Raw genomic sequence first — 20,884 nt, forward strand, 5'->3', positions numbered from 1 at the left:
GTCAAGTTTTGGGAGAATTAAATGAGATAATGCTTGCAAAACCTTGGCTAACTGCCAGAAAATAATCAGGGCTGAAAAATGTTCATTTTGAAAGTCACCCGGAGATGGCGCTAGAGAGCCAGTGTGTGAGGCTTGTCTGCCAGCAGGTGAGCCAAGAGGAGTGGAAGTGGGTAGTGGAGCCATGAGATTGGGATGGACCTGAAGAAATATTCTCAAGGATAGGAAAATGACAGTTAAGGTGATGAGGTAGAAGGGTTGTCTGAGAGAAGATTAAGGCAAAGTGTAAGCTGTTCTCAGGAGAGTGGAGTCCAACAGTGCACTTGGAAGTGGCCGACAGGAGGCTGGGTGGTACAGCAAAGGGGAGAATAAGCTGGAAGCAAATGAGAGTCATGAGAATCCCTCATTGCTTTATCAGAAATGTGGATACTTTGTACAGAGGATTCTTGCTAAAGATGAGCTTTTTTTTTTTTATTCCTAAACCATGAATAAGGTCTTAAGAAATACACGATATAGAAGAAAATATATTCTTTGAGTTGAAAATACGATTCCTCTAAATAAAGTTTTCCCAGGGTCGCATGGGTGGCTCAGTCGTTAAGCATCTGCCTTCGGCTCAGGTCATGATCCCAGCGTCCGGGGATCGAGCCCCGCATCGGGCTCCCTGATCAGTGGGGAGCCTGCTTCTCCTTCTCCCTCTATCTGCTGCTCTGCCTACTTGTGCTCTCTCTCTGTCAAATAAATAAATAAAAATCTTAAAAAAAAAATTAAATAAATAAATAAATAAATAAATAAAGTTTTCCCAAATCACTGATTTCCCCAACAGCATTTCCTGTTATACAAACTCCAGACCAAACAGCTGAGAGGAGTGGGACAAGCTAACACTAAGGTTCTTGTAGCACTAGAATGAGATGATATAATGTAATGCAATATATCACCTTTTTATATAATATACTAAATCTTTCATTAATCACCATGGGATTCTCATTAGCCCTTGTAGAAAAATGGTTAATACACAGAAAGTTCAATTCCAGCTTGAACAAAGTGAGAGGAGAAAGCAAAAGTCAAAGTATAATTTAATTAATAGATCTAAGTGGAGGAATTTTCAGTGACATGAAGACTAAAAGAACTCAAAGTTCCAGGCATACTATGAGTGCTCTCAAGAAAGGCAAGAAAGGTAAATTTAGAAAATATGTTCTAATATCCAAAGAACATAATGAACAAAGAACACCAGCCATGTCAGCCAAATATTATATTTAAATTTAATTATGTTCCTGTAGTTAATAATTTTTTTCTGCAAAATCTAAGAATCTCTATGAGATACTCAGATATAAACTACAAAATAATCATTTATTGTATCAGGAAATAAGCTTTAACTATAATAAATATGATCACACAGAAATACATAAACAGTTTTTATTATTTAAATGTATTTAATTGGAGTATATGTTTGTCATGGTAAGCTTAATTTGCTAATGACTTCTTTTTGTTGTTGTTGTTAATGATATTTTAGATCAACTTACCGCTCTTGTGGTAACTAAACCACCTAACTTCATGTGGAGTAGGCATGTTTGTAAATCCGAAAGCTTAACACCCTATCTCTCTTTTTGCAGATTGTTCAAAATAAAATACACAAAAACATTCAAGTCCAAATGCAACCCAAGCCTACATTCTATAACAATCACCAGCACTGGAAAATCAAAAGAGCAATTCCAAACCAGTTATTATTGACCACTGTTATATATTACGGAGGGAGAATTTAGGACTTTCTCAAGATCAGGAGATTACTTCAGAGTACGATCAGTTACAGGAAGCAAAGGAAAAGAAAATGTCAAAGAAATTCTAGACAATGAGGAAAAAAATGGTAAAAAATTTCACTCCTGAGCTTGAGAATGATTGACAACACACAAATAAATAATGCTTCAGACACACAGGGACGTACCCCCACTCTAACATAGATACATGCACACACACATGCACACACACACATACACAAAGAGACAATTGTAGGATAGACATACTAACACTGCTGAAACTCATATTCATATCTCCATGAATCTTTGCACAGGTATTCACATTTCACTGAATTTCTTCACTTTCTAAAACTCATAAAGCTAAATGAAGAAAGTAAGATACTTGATAAACAAGACAGATTGGACAGAAGGTAAATAATACTTATCAAAAAAGTGGATTGTTGGTAGATCTGAGATAGGTAGAAAGGAAGAGAGAATGTTCAAACACCACAGAATTACTATCACATTTCTAAAATGTCAGAGAGGACCAAATCTATTTCTAACAAACTAAAGAGACGAAACTGCTGTAAACTCTAACCTGTGGGGCAAAGTTAAAAGTGAAGTGGTCCATTCGGGACCTAGGAAAAGAAAGCAAGGATGAAAGGAGCCATGATATTTTCACAGACCACTACACATAAAATACCTTTTTACTATATCTTCCCCATTCCAGCACGGCAGTCCATCAGCAGCAGCTAATTCATTAGCACAAAGCTCATCAGCCAGGCCCCCATAGAACGTCCTGTACAGTCGAAGACTGTTGATAAATTCTCTGAATGGGAAAACAAAGAAAACAATTAAAACCAAAAATCAATAATAAATGCCGATATAAAATGGCATAATTTGTTATGCATGATATATAGAATGCATCTTTTTTTATTTTTACTGCTTATTTTTTTTTAAAGATTTTATTTATTTATTTGAGAGAGAGAATGAGAGACAAAGAGCAGGAGAGGGAGGAGGGTCAGAGGACGAAGCAGACTCCCTGCCGAGCAGGGAGCCCAATGCGGGACTCGATCCAGGGACTCCAGGATCATGACCTGAGCCGAAGGCAGTCGCTTAACCGACTGAGCCACCCAGGCGCCCTTTACTGCTTATTTTTTATATATTCTCAATACTTCTCTAACAATCAAGATAAATACTATACTTTTTTAAAAAAGAATGCTAGTATTCAAATTTACTCTTTTGAATCCAAGTTTTCACAGGGTATGAATTTTATATAAGTCAAGCCCAAGAAGTTGTGAAGAGTACACATACACACACCCCGTTTTATCTAAGTATCCCTACAAGCCTTTACTGGATGTGCCATCTAAATCACAGTGGTACTAACTACTTACTTTTCCGTACAGAAATGTCAGAAATTGATCAACAAGCTAATCAATTGCTTACTGATTAAAAGTTTATTAAACTTGGGTGGTTTTCCTATTTGGGTCTTCTCTTTGGTGCTTAACCACATAAAATAGTATGTCTTCACTGATGTGGGAAACAGGCAGAAGAAAAGTTATTAAATTTCCTTACTACTTATAGCCCATTGACAAGTCCTTGAAACAGGCAGAGTGACATTCCTCTAGGGACTCAATTGCCTCCATGTTAATACTTTGCTAAGGGCAACAGGCTTATCTTAGCCTGACCCCCAGGATCCTGTAAGTCTACTTTAACATATAAAAATTCCTTTGGAAATTTCCTGTATCTCTACCCCCCAAGATACATGTTGGCAATCATCCCCCAAGCATATGATATACATCTGAAGGGTCTCATGACTCAGATTTTATTAGACAGTTAATAAATGGCACTTTCCCAACAATAGCTAAGCCCCCTCAAGGTCCTGGAAACCTTGCTTCCAAAATACCTGGGAGACTTACATGCTATCCCTGGCTCCCTCCCAACTTGAAAGTACATAATGAGCCACTTCTCATGACCCCCATGCAGCATTTTCTGCCCATGGGTCCTGTTCCCATGCTTTAATAAAACCATCTTTTTGCACCAAAGACATTTCAATAATTCTTTCTTGGCCATCAGCCTTAAACCCTAACGTTTCTCCTATATCATTCACTAAATACAAAAAAACCCAAATACATAACATGTTTCAAAAGCATGAAAATAAAAGTTGTTGGAAGGAGTATTATTTAATACATTGACTTTCCCCCCCCCCCTCATACTACATCTCTTTCCCCCATTAATTATCAGAAGGGAAAATTCAACAAAAAAGTAGTTTGCTTTTTAACTTAAAAAGCCAAAACTTTCAAGTTGAAAATCAAAGCTTTGAGGTCCCAAGAACCTGAATTTTAGCATTTCAGAAAACCAAGTCCTAAAAACTATACTTCTGAACTTTTTAAACATAAACTAATGTTTTGGACAATGAAATGAAAAGCCACTAACTTAATACAGAAGAGATGTCCTCTGGACTAGAATACAGGGACAGGAGAAAGAAAGCAAACCAGAAATCCATAGGTTGAGTAGTTAAAATGCAGCAATTATAAAATTGCATCCTCCACTGATATTTTAAAAATAACTTCTTTAAAAATGAGATCAAAGAGGAGGGGTGGCTCTAAATTATAGCTGAAATGAGCAAATTTTTAAAAATTAAATCTGATTTTGACAGCACTGATGCTCAAATGTATTAATTTTAGAATTCTCTCTCTTAGTGGTTTCCAAAGAACTCTTTTGTGGAAATGGCTGGAGTTATAAGTAACTACCAATCTACAGGAAGGATAAATGTCATTTTCAAATATGTAACATCTGAAATCAGAGAGATCAGAAGTTCCCACAGCAAATGTTTGGTGAGTATTTAACCAAATTTTTAGCAAAGCTTGATCAGACATGTAATAACAACATGACTGCAGGAAGTATAAATCTGACTTCTAACTTATACTCAATTCCCCCAATAAAGTATGCTGTATTTTCTCACGAGCATAGTAACCACTCATTTATACTTATTTATACTTTTTTTTTTAGGGGGAGGGGCAGAAGGAGAGGGAAAGACTCTTAAACAGGCTCCATGCCCAGCACAGGGCCCAACACCGGGCTTGATCTTAAGCCCCTGAGATCACGACCTGAGCCAAAATCAAGAGTCAGATGGCTTAATCGATAGGGGCACCTTATTTATACTTTAAGTCGGTTTCCTCTACTAGAAAATAAGTCCTCCTTCCCACCCCATGAGGGCCATATTCCTACTAACTGGAATGCATGAACAAATACCAATTCTGATGTTGCAGCTACTAAAACATAATGGATGAACCCAACTGATTCTTTCCTAGAGGTGTGGGCTTTAATAAATGGAAAGATGTGTGACTCCTGTCCTGAATTCTGTTTACTATAAATGATCACCTGTTCGGAATCAAAGAGTCTTCTAGAAATGAAGAGGCCTGGCACAAATGACTGGAATGTTGAGATCTCCAAATTGATGAGATAAAACTGAATTGATACTTCTTATGGACCCCAAACCTCTTCCTCCAATCTCAGTGAATGGTGCCTTCACAGCCAGTAGATCATACTGGGAAAAGCTTTACATCTTTCTTGCCGAGTCCTCTTTCCCAATGCTACTCTCATTGCCTTCGGTGAAGCCCTTATCATCTCTCTGGAATTACTGCACTCTAATCTCTTCCTTAACAATCACCTCTCATCCTCCAAGAAATCCACCTCTTAAAATTCAAATCTGATCTCCCCAGACTATGTCACTCATTTGCTTAAAGCCATCAATGGCTCTCTCTTCTCTACAGCAAAAAATCTAAATTTCTTGGAAAGGCATATAAGGCACCCTCTCTCACCTCCATTTCAGCAGCAACGCAAACCAAACTTCAGGCTTCCACAAAAGTGAGAGACTTACTGTTCCCCAAACATACCTTCATGCCTTTGCATGAGTTCCCTCTGAAAGCATCATATCCTAGAAGATTTCCACTCACTTTATAAAGCAGCATTAACCAGTTACTTGTCACAAACTACTGAACACTACTGAGTACCAAGCTCTGTGTTGGCACTAGAGCTAAATAAGACAGTCCCTATCTTCTAAGAATGCACTTTCCGGTGAAAATCTACAATAATAACATAGTGTTAATAGTGCCACATTTGAGGACAGAGAAGGAATCAGGAAATAGGTACAAACAAGATACTACTTCAGAGTTTCATGCAAAAAAAAAAAAGCAAACAACAACAAACAAAAAACAATATGCAAACGTAAAGAGGAAAGAGAATATTGTATATTCAGAGACTCATATGCAGTTTAGCAAGTGGGGAGTGGGCTTATGGGAATTATAGTTAAAAGGTAGGAAGAGGCCAGTTTGTAATCAGCCTTATTGATCATCAAAAAACTGTTTCAGTTTTCTTCAGAAGGCAGTGGGAGCCATTAAAAGTTTTCTAGCAAGCAAGTGATGGCCTCCTGACAGTATTGTGGAAATAGGTAGAAAGTCAATGAGGTCACTTAGCGGGCTATAACCAAGACTCAGGGGGAGGAAATATGAGGATGAGAAAAAAACACCTGTCAGTGAGCATCATGAAAAGCGTTAGATTTGAAAGACATTAGGAATCTAGAATTGACAGTAAAAGTAAAAGTTTTAATATAACTCCTAATTGTCTTTCTCACCCCCCCCCGAAGGTGACCGAGGGGATGATTATCTCAGTGCTATTCACTGAGACAAGAAATAAAGGAAGGGAAATACAACTCTTTCAATGTCCCACACTGCATTTAGGATTGCTCTTCTCCTGCTCAATATTTTCATCTTTCCGTGGCACATATCACTGTCTATTCTAGCACGTCATGTACTTACTTATTTTGTTTTATTGTTTCTTATCTGTCTCCCATGCTAGAAGAAAAGATTCAGGCAGGCGGGGCTTTTCCTTTTTTTTTTTTTTTTTTTTTTTTGATTTTACTCACCAATATAGATCTCAAAGCTGTGAAGGCATATAGTAAGTTCAATAATTAGTAATTAAATTAATGAATGAGTTAAAATTAATTAATAATTAAGTCTACACTCTGTTCAGTTTGCGATTTCTTTGGAACATACAGAAAGAGAAATCATTTAGAATGCTACTTTCAGACCTACTATGTGTAACATCATCTGGGGATCTTGTCAAAATGCAGATCCAATAGTCCTGGGGTAGAGCCCAAGATCCTGCATTTCAGTGAAGCGCTCAGATGATGTTGCAGCTACTGGTACAAGAACCACGAATACCGTGGACGCTTGCTGTTGGATATGTAACCTTGGAATCAGGGGACTGGGTGTGTGATGTGAGAGTCATTATCTCCAGAGGTGGTGACTGATGTCATGAATGGGGATGAAATCTCTCAGGCAAGTAACAGGTGGTCAGAAAAAGCCAAAGGAACTCGGGAGTATATTGAGCAAAGGAAGAAAATCTTCAATGATAAGAGCTGTCAACATTAAAGAATAAGGGAATTTGAACCTAGAGAGATCCCTCACAGTGTAAAATGCCATTATGAGAGGTTACTTAAAATAATGAAAATGTCCTTTATATGTGGTCCCTCAAAAATTCATATGTTGAGACAAGTTCTTTAAAAGGTAAATAGGCTCAAATGAGGTCATCATACGGGTAGATCCTAAATTCAATAGGATTGGTGTCCCAATTACAAGAAGAGATGGTAGGGGTGCATGTGCACAGAGGAGAGGCCATGTGAGGACACACAGGGGAAGTAGCCATCTGCAAGCCAAAGAGAGAAACCTTAGGAGAAACCAAACCTGCCAACATCTTGATCTTGGACTTCCAGCTTCCAGAACTGTGAGAAAATCGATGTCTGTTGTTTAAGCCACCTGGTCTGTGGTACTTTGTTATGGCAGGCCTAGCAAACTAATACAATAATGAAAGCATTTGAAATAGAGTAATGGCCGTCAGATTTGCAGTATGATGAATATTAAAGAGAAAGTGAGAAACTAAGAGTAGAGTCCCAAAGACGAACATTAAGGAAGTTTTGTTTGTGTGTGTCTGTCTGAATATGCAAGAGATTTGAAAATATTTGTGTATGAAAGGGAAGGAGATAGCAAGGGTTTGTGGTTCATTAGCTTGTTCCCAAATATCCCAGTTCTCTACATTCTGGGCACAAAGACACTCTGAAGCTAGTTTTAGTATGTGACTTGCTCTGGGTTCTAGTAAATGTATGCAGAGTGATGTCTGTACCCTTCAAGCTTAAGCTTTAAGAACCAATGTGGTTTTGCCAACTTCTGTTTCCCTCTCCCCTGATGGCTGGCAATGTGTCACAGGGAGGCTGCTTGGTCATTCAGAAGCTTAAATCAAGGGCCACTTGAGCAGCGCCCCCTGCTGGTCTAAAATGTGAACAGGCTAAAATGTGAAGGAAAACGCTTTTGAACCAATGTTAGGTTGTTTGCTATCATATCATAATTTAGTCTTTCTTAATTAATAAAAAGATAGAAAAAGAAAAATTAAAAATTGATAGATCACAAATTCTGAAGAGAGAGGAAGAGTTACTGAAAAGAGATTAGCTTTGGAACAAATTCTCTGAGACTAAAAAGGACAGAAGAAAGTCTGTGAAAGTTAAGAGAAAGTTTTGGTTTGTGAAGACAGAAATTTGAGGGAAGATCCTGCTTCAGAACTTTATATTCTGTATTTGGAGGTTTTTAGGTCACAGGAATTAAGAGTAGTGCTTGTTGCAAGAAGTGGCTGCATTGGAGGGCCAAGGGATCTACATTGGATATAGAAAAAACTGAACTGGGAAATGAAGGGGATAAAGCACCAGTAGCTATAATGAGGTAAAAAAGATGTATCTACTGCCACAGAGCCAATTAATGTTGGTCCTATTACAAAAATCCATACTTCAGTTCCCAGGTCAATGCTTGGCCTACCACACACCATCGTGCCTCCTTTTCAAGTTTTGCATGAAAAGTCTCAATGAATAAAATATTCATTCTATTCTTTGGATGATTCAAAATTTAACTTGCTGGAAGGGTGACTATATCCATGCAAGTATTTTTCTACAGTTATGAGAGTCTTTCCAGTTAAAACTAGGAGCATAATAAATGTAGGGAGATGCTAAAATTTCCAGCTAATTATCCTTGAGGGGCTATGTTACATATGTCCGTTGTTCACCTTAGTCTTCAGACATATTAGTCTTGCCAGTAGCAGAAAATATTTTTTAAATATTTAAAATATTAAAAAAAACAGAAAAACATTCTTTGTCAGAATATTTATTCAAAGCATCTATGTCAAGGCCATACACAAATTAATACTTTCTCATTTGGGCCTGCAACAGTTTAACAAATGACCTCCCTGTCGAGTTTTGCCCTCCTGTTCACTGCATGTCCCATGTTGTAACCAGAAATCAGCCCAACACTTTACCATTTTAAAACCCTAACAATTCAGATAAAATGTCTTACCATGGCACATAATCTCTCCACTCTCCACCCCTTAGCCTCCCATGACAGTCCTCCTTCCCTCCACTCACACACCCCAGCCAAAACTGCACACTTTTACTCACATAGCAGAAGATATTACCATATTTACAGGATAAGATTCTGAGTTTAGCACATACAGTTTCCTCTAACACTGGACGGCCTTTTCCGCTATCACTCTCCCAAACTTCTGCCCGTCCTTCAAGATCCAGCTTAAAGCTCATCTGCCCTCTACATCCTTGTCTGACCAGCCTGCAGTTTTGTTTGCTCATCCTTGTTTCTTACACAGCACTCGGCGTCTGTTTTGCAGTCCTGGCTATCTGATATTGTAATCCCTGTGTTTGCACATCTGTCTCCCTGAGTAAGAGGGCTCGTTCAATATAGGCAAGAGCCATGTCTTCTTTATATCCCCAGGGTTTGGGTCACAGTTTGGTACCCAACAGGCCATCAACAAATTCTCCCTGGAATTGGTCCCAGACGCGGTCTGAGTTTTTAACCGTGCCAGAATTAGAAGTTTCTAAAAGAAAAGCATTTTTTAAATAACAATAATTGAAATTCCTTGAAGGATCCAGTTGACTTGGGAAATTTGAAATTAGAGAACCCATTCCTAGACTGTGGAGAAACAGACCTTCCTCGTGTGCTGCATTAGAAAATGAAGAACTTGAAAGAGCAGGACCTCAAGCTGTGCGAGACTAAACAGGCTCAAGTCAGAGTGCATATATATGTGCTGCTGAAATTAATATGTGGGGACATAATAATATTTAGTCACACTGCTCTGTAAGACAGCTATCATAATTAATACCTCACAGATAGACTGTGTTACAAAAACAGAAAGAGCCTGAGACCATCTGTTCCAGGGGCTCTCTGTCCTAACTGCACATTGTCATCGCCAAAGAAATATTTAAACTGTAACTCCTAGATTTTCCCTCATTCAGATGTATTGGTCTGGAGTGGGACCTGGGCATCCAAGTGCTTCTGGAAGCCTCCTATAAGATCCATATGTGTGGCCGGGGTTGAGGACCTGTGATTTAGTCTAGTTCTCTTATTTTGAAACTAAGGAAAAACAAAAATCAGAGAAGGTAAAAACATGTGAAAAGCGAGGAAGTTATTTACTCAGGAATTTATTCATAGCAGACCTCAACATCTTTCACTAATTAATTAACTAAATAATTCATTAGTAAACATGCCATCACTTAGCCAAGTCAGCTGATATTGAATACCTGATAAATCAAAGCAGAATGAATCTTTATATAGAAGAATATTTCCACCTGTTTTAAAAATTTTCCTGAAATTATCACCCTGTTAACACAATCAGTAGATTGTTAGCCCAGAAAACATAGATAGATCACTTCTGTCTGCCAAAATCTGCACTTAGAAGGCACTAGGTTTAAACAGGATTTATCTGTGTATTTCTACCAGTCTGAAAGGTCTGGTGCAGGACGCAGGGAGCGGGGCAAATTCTGCTCCCTGGCTAATGAGCAGCTTTGTCCACTGTGCTAGCACCATAAAGAGGAAAAAGGCTGTGGCACAATTGATCATTCATAGCTTGCAGCCTTGTTTGCCCTGAGCTTACTAAAGGCAAGGGAGAACCATGGACCAGCATAGTTATTGCTTCGTTGCTTCCCATGACCTTGAGGCCAGCAGTGCCAGCAAGAGCTCCTGATGCATCACGTGGTAAAAAAAAAAAAAAAATATATGAAAGGCAATGCAACTCACCCTGAAGTGTCATTTATAGTTTGGTTGACATAGGAATGCCCAGTGACTACTATCAAAACGAGCAATGCTTCTGATTGTCTGGACCATTATAACTGACTTTAGTCATTTTTAAGGATAAAATTAACATAGCTTTTCATAAACAGTGCAATGAATAAAAAAGGCACATGAAGAACAAGTTAGTATCCGTGCCTCTATAGTGTGTCCATCTGTAACCCACGTTAGCAGCCTGGTATGCTTTCTTCAGCTGCTCTATGCGCACGCTAACAAGTAACCAAAAACAGACAGAGATAAAGAGAGACAAAGTAACGGTTTGTTTTAACGAAACTGGGACCAAGCTATATACATGTACACGCAACTGGCTTTTCTCACTTGACAATATATCATTAACCCATTTCAGATGAATAAATCTTGGTCTTACTTTTTTGATATAGCTGTATAATATTCCATAATCTTAATATAGCAACTCTACCGTAGTCTACCAAAATATTCCACTAAACTAATTTACATTTTAATTAATAAGGCTGGCTTAAAGAGTGGCAACCACATGTTTCAAACTTTGCTGATCTCCCAGGGAGCTGTTTTCACTTAAGCATATGGCCCTGATTTTACATTTGATTTTGCATTTCATTTCATTAGATGTTCCTGAACACAGAGCTATATTCAAAAGGCAAGCCTCTAGATCTTCCATCTTTATCTAGCAGGAATTTGTTTCAATTTTAAAACATTCATAAACAGTCACTTCCTCTCCTTTTTTTCCCATTGAACACAATGTAAAAGAGACGATTTCTAATTTTGACCCAAACTAATTATCTGGAACAGTACTGGAGAAGAATCTTATTTTCAAATGGAACTTTTCTCTGTGGAATGTTTCAGACTACACGTTCCTTTATTTAATGACACGTATTGATTTTTTTTTTACCCCCTAAAGTCAGTCCACAAATAATACAGAACCCAAATTAAAAGCAGCGCCTCCCATACTGTTTGAAAGTATCTGTCGAACAAAGGTCAAATGTGCAGTTTGCTAGTTAATGGCCTGAGGCAAAGTTAAGGTTAATGTGGCACTAATGAGCAGGCTCAACCCTGTAGAGATGTCCGACCACAGTTGTCAAACAGCAGACATTTAAAATGTCAGTCTCCCGCTCAGCAGAGGAAATCTATAATTACACGTTTCCAGATAAGAACCATTTTCTCTTGTGTTTCTACATCTATATTTAATAAGTTTATTTTATTCTCAACTAAGTCATTCTATTTGACAAAATAGTTTTATAATCATCAAAATAGAAAAAGATTTAGATTACTGTTCTACAGCAGTAGCAGTTCTTGCTGTAAATGCTTGAAAGTAATTAAATTTATACAGTCAGATTAGCTAGCGGGAAAACTGAAATTTAGTTTGCTGGCCCCTTTCCATAGACTTTGTGACACATGGAAAGATGGGTGGAAAAGGATGACTATGACACAGAGAAAGCAATGCAATGTGCGGCACCATTTGTCACAAATGTAAATGTGTTACAAGCACATTGCACTTGTATTTCCTTAAAAAGAAAAAAAAGAACTATTTTTCCTAAAAGAGAAACTCATAAAGCGTGCTCTCTGAACCCCACTTGAACCCGCTATTCATTATGGAAGCTGTGACGGAAGGATCCACACCATTCTCAAAGAGAAGGATTTTTTTTTTTCTGACTAAATGATTCCAGGTTTTTTTCTCCTCATAGGAAGTCTTCTTGTTCACACGACATGATTTCCCTTCCTTAGAAGATTTACTGTGCTTTCTCAACAAAGCTGAAGGGGTTAAGATGGGCAGTAGGTTGGGGAGCACCAAGGGAAGGAATGGGAAGAAGGAATGGAAAGGAGCCCTGGAGATACGCCAATATCCTCAGATACTATCTGCAGAGGATTCTTTTTGACATGGGCTCTATGTTTAACACTCCGTGGTGGTGATTTTACACTAGTTCTGAGCGGGACATTCACAGTCATCTATACAATTAATGGAGACAACCTCTATTCCTTACTTTTCAGTAATGCTCCAAACTCAACACATTGCCATTAAATGTCCCAGTAAAAAGCACCCTTTCTGAAAGCATCCTCCTTTAAAAAGAGTGATTTAAACCTGATGTCAAAACTAGGTCTTCAAAACTCTCATCTCGTTTTCCCATATTGTAAAAATGTACCGTAAAAAGTCCTCACTGTTCTCCATTAAAAAGGACTTTAAGCAAAGATCTTAACTCATTTATAAAAATAAACACAAGATCACATGTCCAATATTTAAACAAATTTGAGCAGCCACCCAAAAGAGGTGAGACATAATTTCTCCTACCTCATGACTTTTTTCATTTTAGTAAAAATATGCAATTATTTGCTCAGTTCTACTGGTTTCAGGAAGCATGTTATTGCTTTTTCAACAGAAAAAAAATAAAAGTCTAGGACATGATTGGGTCAAGACCAACAAGAAGATTAAATCAAAAGATTTTTGCAGATCTAACGATTCTAGTATACTTCCTTAATACTAAGAATCATTACTGAGTACCTATATCGAGATTCAGCATTTAAGGTCAAATCTTGAATGTTACTCTTTTTTGCAGTAAAATGTTTTCTATGGTTACTAACATTTTAACTATAAACTCTGTGACTTAGAGGATATGAGAACATATTCTGTACAATATTTTCCTCTGTCAGCCTGAGCAGAAAACTAATAAAAAACCTTTCTCTTTAATAGTCTGCCAATAAATGGGCTTCTTCCTCATTCCTTCTTCTGTTTATTTTTATTTATTTTTATTTTTTTTTCATTTTGTGATTTCAATCCTCTATTCCTGGTCACTGCTACCCACCAACTTATCTGATTGATGGACAATATATGTCTGGTATAAATTGTTCTTGCTTGCATCCTCGGTTACTATATGTCTCTCAGTGCAGATACTTGTGTTCCTGAACTCTGGTATAAATATGGGCTTTAAGGGTCAGAAAATCTATAATTAAAAGGGTTCAGAGAAAATGAGTTATTTTTGTCTTCAATTTTATTCCTATTATTCTGGTAATTCTCATTTTAGAAAGACATGGTTCTTGAATGTTACATGTAACCCAGGTGCTAGTTTGGGTGGCACAGAATATTACTGACCAACACTGAGTAATGTATAATTACCTTTGCTCAAGTATGACACCGAAAACACTGTCCATGTGATGAGAATTATAATAATACTTCCTTCCATTACAATCATTCATACATCTGTTTATTATAAGGCTTAGCTTACATTGGAAAATGCAGACAAACCAAATACAATGAAGATTATAAATCCATTGAGTTTACTCAATTTGTGGGACCCCGAAAGTCACAGGGTGCATGTCTAACAGGATTCTTGCTGAAGAGAGTGAAACCGACACAGCCAAAGGAGCACCTTAGGCCTGCTGATCTTCAAAGTCGTCAAACAGGGGCACCTGGGTGGCTCAGATGGTTAAGCGTCTGCCTTCAGCTCAGGTCATGATCCCAGCGTCCTGGGATCGAGCTCCGCATTGGGCTCCCTGCTCAACGGGGAGCCTGCTTCTCCCTCTCCCTCTGCCTCTCTCCCTGCTCATTCTCTCTCTCTCTCTCTGTATCTCTGTGTCTCAAATGAATAAATAAAATCTTAAAAAAAAAAAAAAGTCGTCAAACAGAATGAAGCATATTTTTGAGAAGAAACCTTGATCTGAAAGTCTATGATATGGGCCTAAATAAAAAAGAATCATCCTGAAACTACCTTTGAATTTTCATTCAGTTGCACTTCCAAGTAAAAGTTTCCACGTACGACTCTGGAGATCATGATGCGCCCTGGAAATGGTTGATATACATTTGTGTCTGCAAGTGAAGATGGAAAACAAAAACAAAAACAAAACAAAACAAAGAAAAAACAGTGCCTCCATCAAATGATATAATCCACCCCAGAAACACATTTCTCCTATTTTGAGGACAATTGTGGAGGAATTGGCAGCTCTGTCATTTCCCTTAAACATGCAATGGGATAAAAAAAATAAATATCCTGTTCCCCGTTTTTCCCATATTATTATATGCATCATTTTGACACTTCCAATGCCATTAACAGATTTAAACTGATGGAAATGTTTTTTGCTATGGAAAACCAAGTGGAAGAAAGTGCTTAGTACTCTTGCTATAGACTGAGCATCCATGATGCTTTACATACAATTAATTGAGAAATAAGCCTCAATTATGGGGCTTATTTAGGCCCCATAGATTCTGCTAAAAATTCTGAAATCATTTTTATACACTCCCACAAAAATCACCAATTTCAGTACGACATGACTAAATCTTCCTTACCTCTCCAAAAATTGAGTGGAAAAAAAAAAAAAAAAAAAAACGGGAGCTGAATTTGAAGTTTTTTTTTCAATTCTACATATGCTTGCTGACTTTCCAAATGAAAAAAGGATAGAAGAGTCACTTTTTGAAAGGAGGAAAAAAAGAAAGAACATATTCTCAGGTATATTAGGCAGGGAGAATTTCACTCAGTTTGATTTTTTTGTTTGGGAGCGATTTTGAGCCATATAAATGGGATAACCCTACAGTCACAATCGTAAACACTACTGAAAAGCTTCTAGCTCATTTGGCAAAGCTGCTACTGGGAAATAGGGTTTTGGAGAATCCGTTTGGGAAAAACTGTTAAAATTAAATGTCATTCTTCCTATGGCTGAAAAAAAAATATGTATATTTTTTTATTCTTTTTGTAGTGAGAAATTTGAGGAGACTTATTTCTACTCACACTGTCTTGAAGTTGAGAGCATCAGTATTACAGATGTTGCAAATTAATGTGAGGACCGAAGCCTTATGGACCATCAGTGTAACTTTAAAGAGGTTAGAATCAATCTCACACTCCCTGATATAAAACTACCTTCATCTAAGCAAACAAGTTATAAGAGTTCTAATGGCAGCCAGTGATAGCTACACAAATCTGCTTTCTGTAATTTTCCATAATTGCTACCATCAGAAAAAAAAGAGTATCTGTTAGATACCAAACATGTACCCATAGCCACATCTAAGACCAATGACAGTTTCAACTTCTAGTCCATACCTTCCAGTCCAAATACTGCTCAACGTTAGTTTAATCATTCACTGCTTGGATTTAGTTTCAGATATGTCGTGAAATGGTCACTAATTTTTCCATGAACGTCTAGAAAGTAAGAGCAAACCTCATTTTTAAAGGCTTTCTTTTTAATATTAGTTTTAGCCAGAGCAAATTGCTTTTCAATACAACAAAATTTTGCATGTATTTGTTTATGGACTTTCTTTCTCTGGGAAGTTTTTATCAGATTCTCAGTGGGCTACGTGACCCGCAAAGGTTAAGCACCACTAGCCTAAACTTTTGCCATATGTTTGTTCTGCCTTCTCGCATTCCTTCTTCCTGTGTGCCTGGTTTTTGACCCCCTAGGGTCCTGCTTTTCATTATTCATGTAGGTCTTGACGCTGGCCTGCCTGGGAGCTCCCTTTTCCTCAGCCCTGCTCTGGCCTGGCCTCTTGCCCCCTACCCAAAGCCTTGCCTTGGCCTGCCCTGCCCTGAGTGCCCTCGCTCCTACCACTCACCAAGCACTGTTTTAAATTAACCAGAAATGTTCTCATTGAAAGGAACATAACTTTTATTTTAGTAAATTAAACTTACAGGTAATAAATAATAATGGCACCTCAAAGAAGCACTAACTTCCTTTCAGGAAATAGATTGGAAATTGCCTTCTCCAGTCCTATAAGTGATATTAAATTTTTCTCTGAGTTGACTTTTTCCTGACCGATGGATATTTTCATCCACCGAGTTTATATATACACAATTCATCATTAAGCCCGGTATGTCAATACTGATTTAACCATATAAACACATACCCCCAAACACACACATCAAGAATTTTAAACATTAGCTAATTTTGGTTTCATTAATAAAGTATTGTGCTAAATAAGGTTTGACTATGTAGATATAAATTCACGTATCTTAAGCCAACTGATCCTATGTAATATGAACCTATTCCAGCTATCTGGGCAATAATCCTAAGTAATATTAAGTGTTTTTCATTCAGATTATGTTTAAAAGTTTTTCCTATGCTTAATTATTTTAGTCACTTCACTATGTTTTTTTGCAATGAACAGGGTAAAAATTAATTTGCTTTCATGGATAGACACATCCTGAAACAGAACATGCCCTCATTCCTCTCTTTCAACTAAGCAATTTCAAGTGTCTCTTTTAGTTCCCATTCTCAATAAATAAAATTGTTAATGTTCAAGTTGTAAAATTCCTACTCAAATCAAGATTTAATAAACACATGAGAATAACATGGAGCTGCCTGATGATACAATGTTCCATTAAGTTCTTAAGAGACAATTTTGAAAAACAAAACCTCATAAAACCATTTAAATTATATTTTGTCTCAAACATTAAAAACCCAGTGTTTCCAAAAATTCTCCTTCCCCCACCTTCACATCAAAACCCTCTCCTATGTCAAAAATATTTTATTTTTACTAAGCATCTAGGACCGTCTCTATTACCCCAAAGCACAGCCATGCATGCAGCCAATCCCCTTAATTGGCGCATTCTTAAATGAGAGGTTTGGCTAATTGGAATGCTTGCTGGAGAACAGATGGGGCACTGGTGTTGAGACTCTGTCTTAATTTATTGTCCTGGGGTTTTCCTAATTACCCGCTTAACTGGCACAGCCACACCACTTTGAAATAATAATGTACTGCTAATTATCACCGATTTAAGCTTGCTAATAGCTTATTCTTACCAGCTAACTTCAAGAAATCAAGCAGAGAGCAGAAACTGCCACAGGGAAATCACTCTGCCTGGGCTGGTTTAAACAGCTACGTAAGTGCAATGTCCTTTACAGCTGCGCTGATTTGGTTTCTGCCCCAAAAGAGGACACAGTGATGCAATTTTCGGGATGTTTAAAGGAACAGTAGCTCTTCCTTGACTTTCTCAACTTTTGGAGACCTCTGTAACTGGGATGTATCAATAACTCAGAGTCTCAAAGTAGCTCATTATTGGCATTCTACATAAACAGAAAAAACAGGGGGGGGGGGATTGAACAAGTACAATCCCATCTCCAAAATATCATCAAAAGAATCCAGTACTATGGTTTTGCTTCCCTCCTTCCACACTAAAAAGACTGACATACTCTATACTTCGGGCTTAGCACAACTTCCAGATCCAAGGACAGATTTGGATGTCCTTCAAATGTTAGAAATAGAGCAAGGAAAAGACAAGGTATTAAACAGAAGGGTTCTCTTTTGAAATGAATACAAAGGAGGAAGGGGGAGAAAGAAACAGACTAAGGGGTTGCGAACTTGGGAATTCATAGAGAAATCACTGTATTTAGGATAAGATACTATACTTCTTCCTTAGTTTACACTTATTCTGCATCTGTTTTAGGTACTTTTTCAGACATCTCTAGGTCAGACTCCCTAGAAGCAGTTCCTGAGACAGGAATTTGGATGCAGATGATTGGTTCATCGAGGTAGTGCTCTTAAGAGAAAGGTAGTGAGGGAAGTAGGATAGGGTGGGCAGGAAGAAGGTATATCGGGATGTGGTCTCAGCTGCAGCCAGACTGCACACATGGACTGCATCACACATCTGGACACATCACACTGAGTAAGGGCAAGCCTTTGATCCCCTGGTGTCCGTCGGGCATTGCTTATGAGCCTCTGCCAAGGGGGTGAAGCAGATGGGAGGTTAACGCACTCTTTCAGGTAGATGAGATGGCATGTAGTCCTCCTCCACATGGAACAGAACTGACCCATGTAACCTGTAGGATATTGCAGAAATGACAGTGGGGACTTCAAGGCTGCATCATAAATACACTGCAGCTTCTGCTTTTCTCTGATTATCTGTCCTGAGGAAAGCCAGCTTCAGAGTTATAAGAAAACTCATTAGGACGGGAACATGAGGCCTCCTGCCAACAGCCCTGTGAGTGTGCCATCTTGGAAGATGATACCTGGTCCTGCTCGAGCCTTCAGAGGATTGCAGCCTCACCTGACCTCGACAGCAATCACCCTAAGAGACCATAGTCAAAAAGAAACCCTGAGCCAAAACCCCACAGCCAAGCAGCTCCCAAATTCCCAACCCACAGAAAATTGCATAATAAATGTTGTTGCTTCTTTAAGTTACTACGTTTCGGAATGATTTGTTGAGTAGCAACAGATAATGAAAATAGATGGCTCCGATTTGTTGAGGGCAACTCCCCAGAGAAGAGTGCAACTGTGCATTATCAGCACCTTCGAGAGAGCCACCAGGAGGCAGATGAAACGGCCAGGTAAAGAGGGATGTGAGCAGGACCCCGGTAGCCTCCACCACTGTGGTTACCTCTCCTACGAAATGTTTCCATTAAACCTCCCGTATGACTTAACAGTGTCATGTCATGAACTTAATTATGGATGTTTATATTTTTAAAAATGGTATCTGGCAACAACCTAGAAATCTCGACTTACTAATAACAGTCTCCAAAAATGAAGATGTGTTCAAACAAAAGCTGAGAGGATTTATCAATGGTAGTAAGCAATGAAAAATACCCTAAGGCTAAATAAAGCAAAATGACTCTAGATGGACATGTGGAACTAAAAGAAAAAGCATGAGAAAGAATAAAATATGAGATATTATAATATTGACTATTTAAAAACAATAACAACAATATCTTGGAAGTTGTTAAAATGTTGTTAGAAGTAAGATATTGGTTAGGAATAGGGTAACGGAAGATAGGAAAAGGGTAATGGAGTGAAACTTTTAAGGTTCTTATATTGTTCAATGAAGTGGTTAAAGTTCTAATTTAAAGTAAATAGTAAAAATTAAAAAGGCACATTGTGATCTCTATGGTAACCATTAAAATAATAAAGAAATGCAAATATAAAAAGCCATGAAGGGGCACCTGGGTGACTCAGTTGGTTAAGCATCTAACTTCAGCTCAGGTCATGATCCCAGGGTCCTGCTCAGTGGGAATCAGCTTGTCCCTCTGGCCCTCCCCCCAACACACTCGCGTGTGAGCGTTATACTCTCTCTCTCTCTCAAATAAATAAAACCTTTAAAAAGAGGGGGCCATGAAGATTTTTTTTAAAATTAAATACCTGTTAAAGTCAAAAGAAGGCAAGGAAAGAGGAATAAAAAATAAAGGACATGGGGCACCTGGGGGCTCAGTTGGTTAAGTGTCTGAATCTTGATTTCAGCTCGGGTCATGATCTCAGGGTGGTGAGATCGAGCCCCATGTTGGGCTTCCTGCTCAGCGAGGAGTCTGCTTGAGATTCTCTCCATCTCCCTCTGGCCCTTCCCATGCTTGTGAGCAGTGCTCTCTCTTTCTCTCTCTCTCTCTAAGTAAATAAGTCTTTAAAAAAAGAATAAAGAACATGGGGTAAAGAGAAAATAAAGAACAAGATGGTAGCTTTAAACTACTTCAGGATAGTATATATCACTGGGACATCTGGCTGGCTCAGTTGGTGGAGCATGGGGCTCTTGATCTTGGGGTTGTAAGTTCGAGCCCCATGTTGGGTGCAGAGATTACTTAAAAAAAAAAAAATCTTAAAAAAAAAAAAGAACACTATATATCACCATAAAAAACTGGGGCATCTGGGTGGCTCAGTCAGCTGAGCATCAGACTCTTGATTTCAACTCATGTCATGATTGAAACATGGGATTGAGGTCATGGGATTGAGCCCCTTGTCAGGCTCCATGCTCAGTGGGGAGTCTGCTTGAGATCTCTCTCTCTCTCCCACTCCCCCTCTGCCTCTCCTCCAGCTCATATGCTCAAGTATGCACTCTCACTCTCTCTCTATCTAAAATAAATAAACCTTAAAAAAATGGACTAAACAACCCAATTGAAAAATGAAAAAGTAATTAATTATCACTTAATAAATAGTGTTGGGTAGCTTAAAAAAAAAGCTAATTGGTCAAATTATTTATAAGTCAACAATAGCTATATTAACACAACCTCAAAAGAATTGCTTGAATAATGGAAAACTATACAAATTAAACTGTTATAAAAACCAGAAAATATTTTTTAGGTCAGGGTACCATAAATCTAACA

At 38.1% G+C, this 20,884-nt stretch overlaps 1 protein-coding gene across 1 annotated transcript in view; it reads right to left on the reverse strand.

The window, feature by feature from the left end:
• The window catches only part of LOC123839265 (glypican-5), a 177,007-nt gene that overhangs the window by 142,662 nt on the left and 13,461 nt on the right, over positions 1-20,884 (reverse strand). The window contains exon 4 of the mRNA XM_064585759.1: positions 2,431-2,556. Coding sequence (XP_064441829.1) covers positions 2,431-2,556 — 126 coding nt within the window. The remainder of the gene's footprint in view (positions 1-2,430; positions 2,557-20,884) is intronic.

The sequence above is a fragment of the Mirounga angustirostris genome, unplaced genomic scaffold, assembly GCF_029215605.1.
Source record: "Mirounga angustirostris isolate CCGP_5_RB_7025 unplaced genomic scaffold, mMirAng1.0.hap1 SCAF_3, whole genome shotgun sequence".
Classification (NCBI taxonomy): domain Eukaryota; kingdom Metazoa; phylum Chordata; class Mammalia; order Carnivora; family Phocidae; genus Mirounga; species Mirounga angustirostris.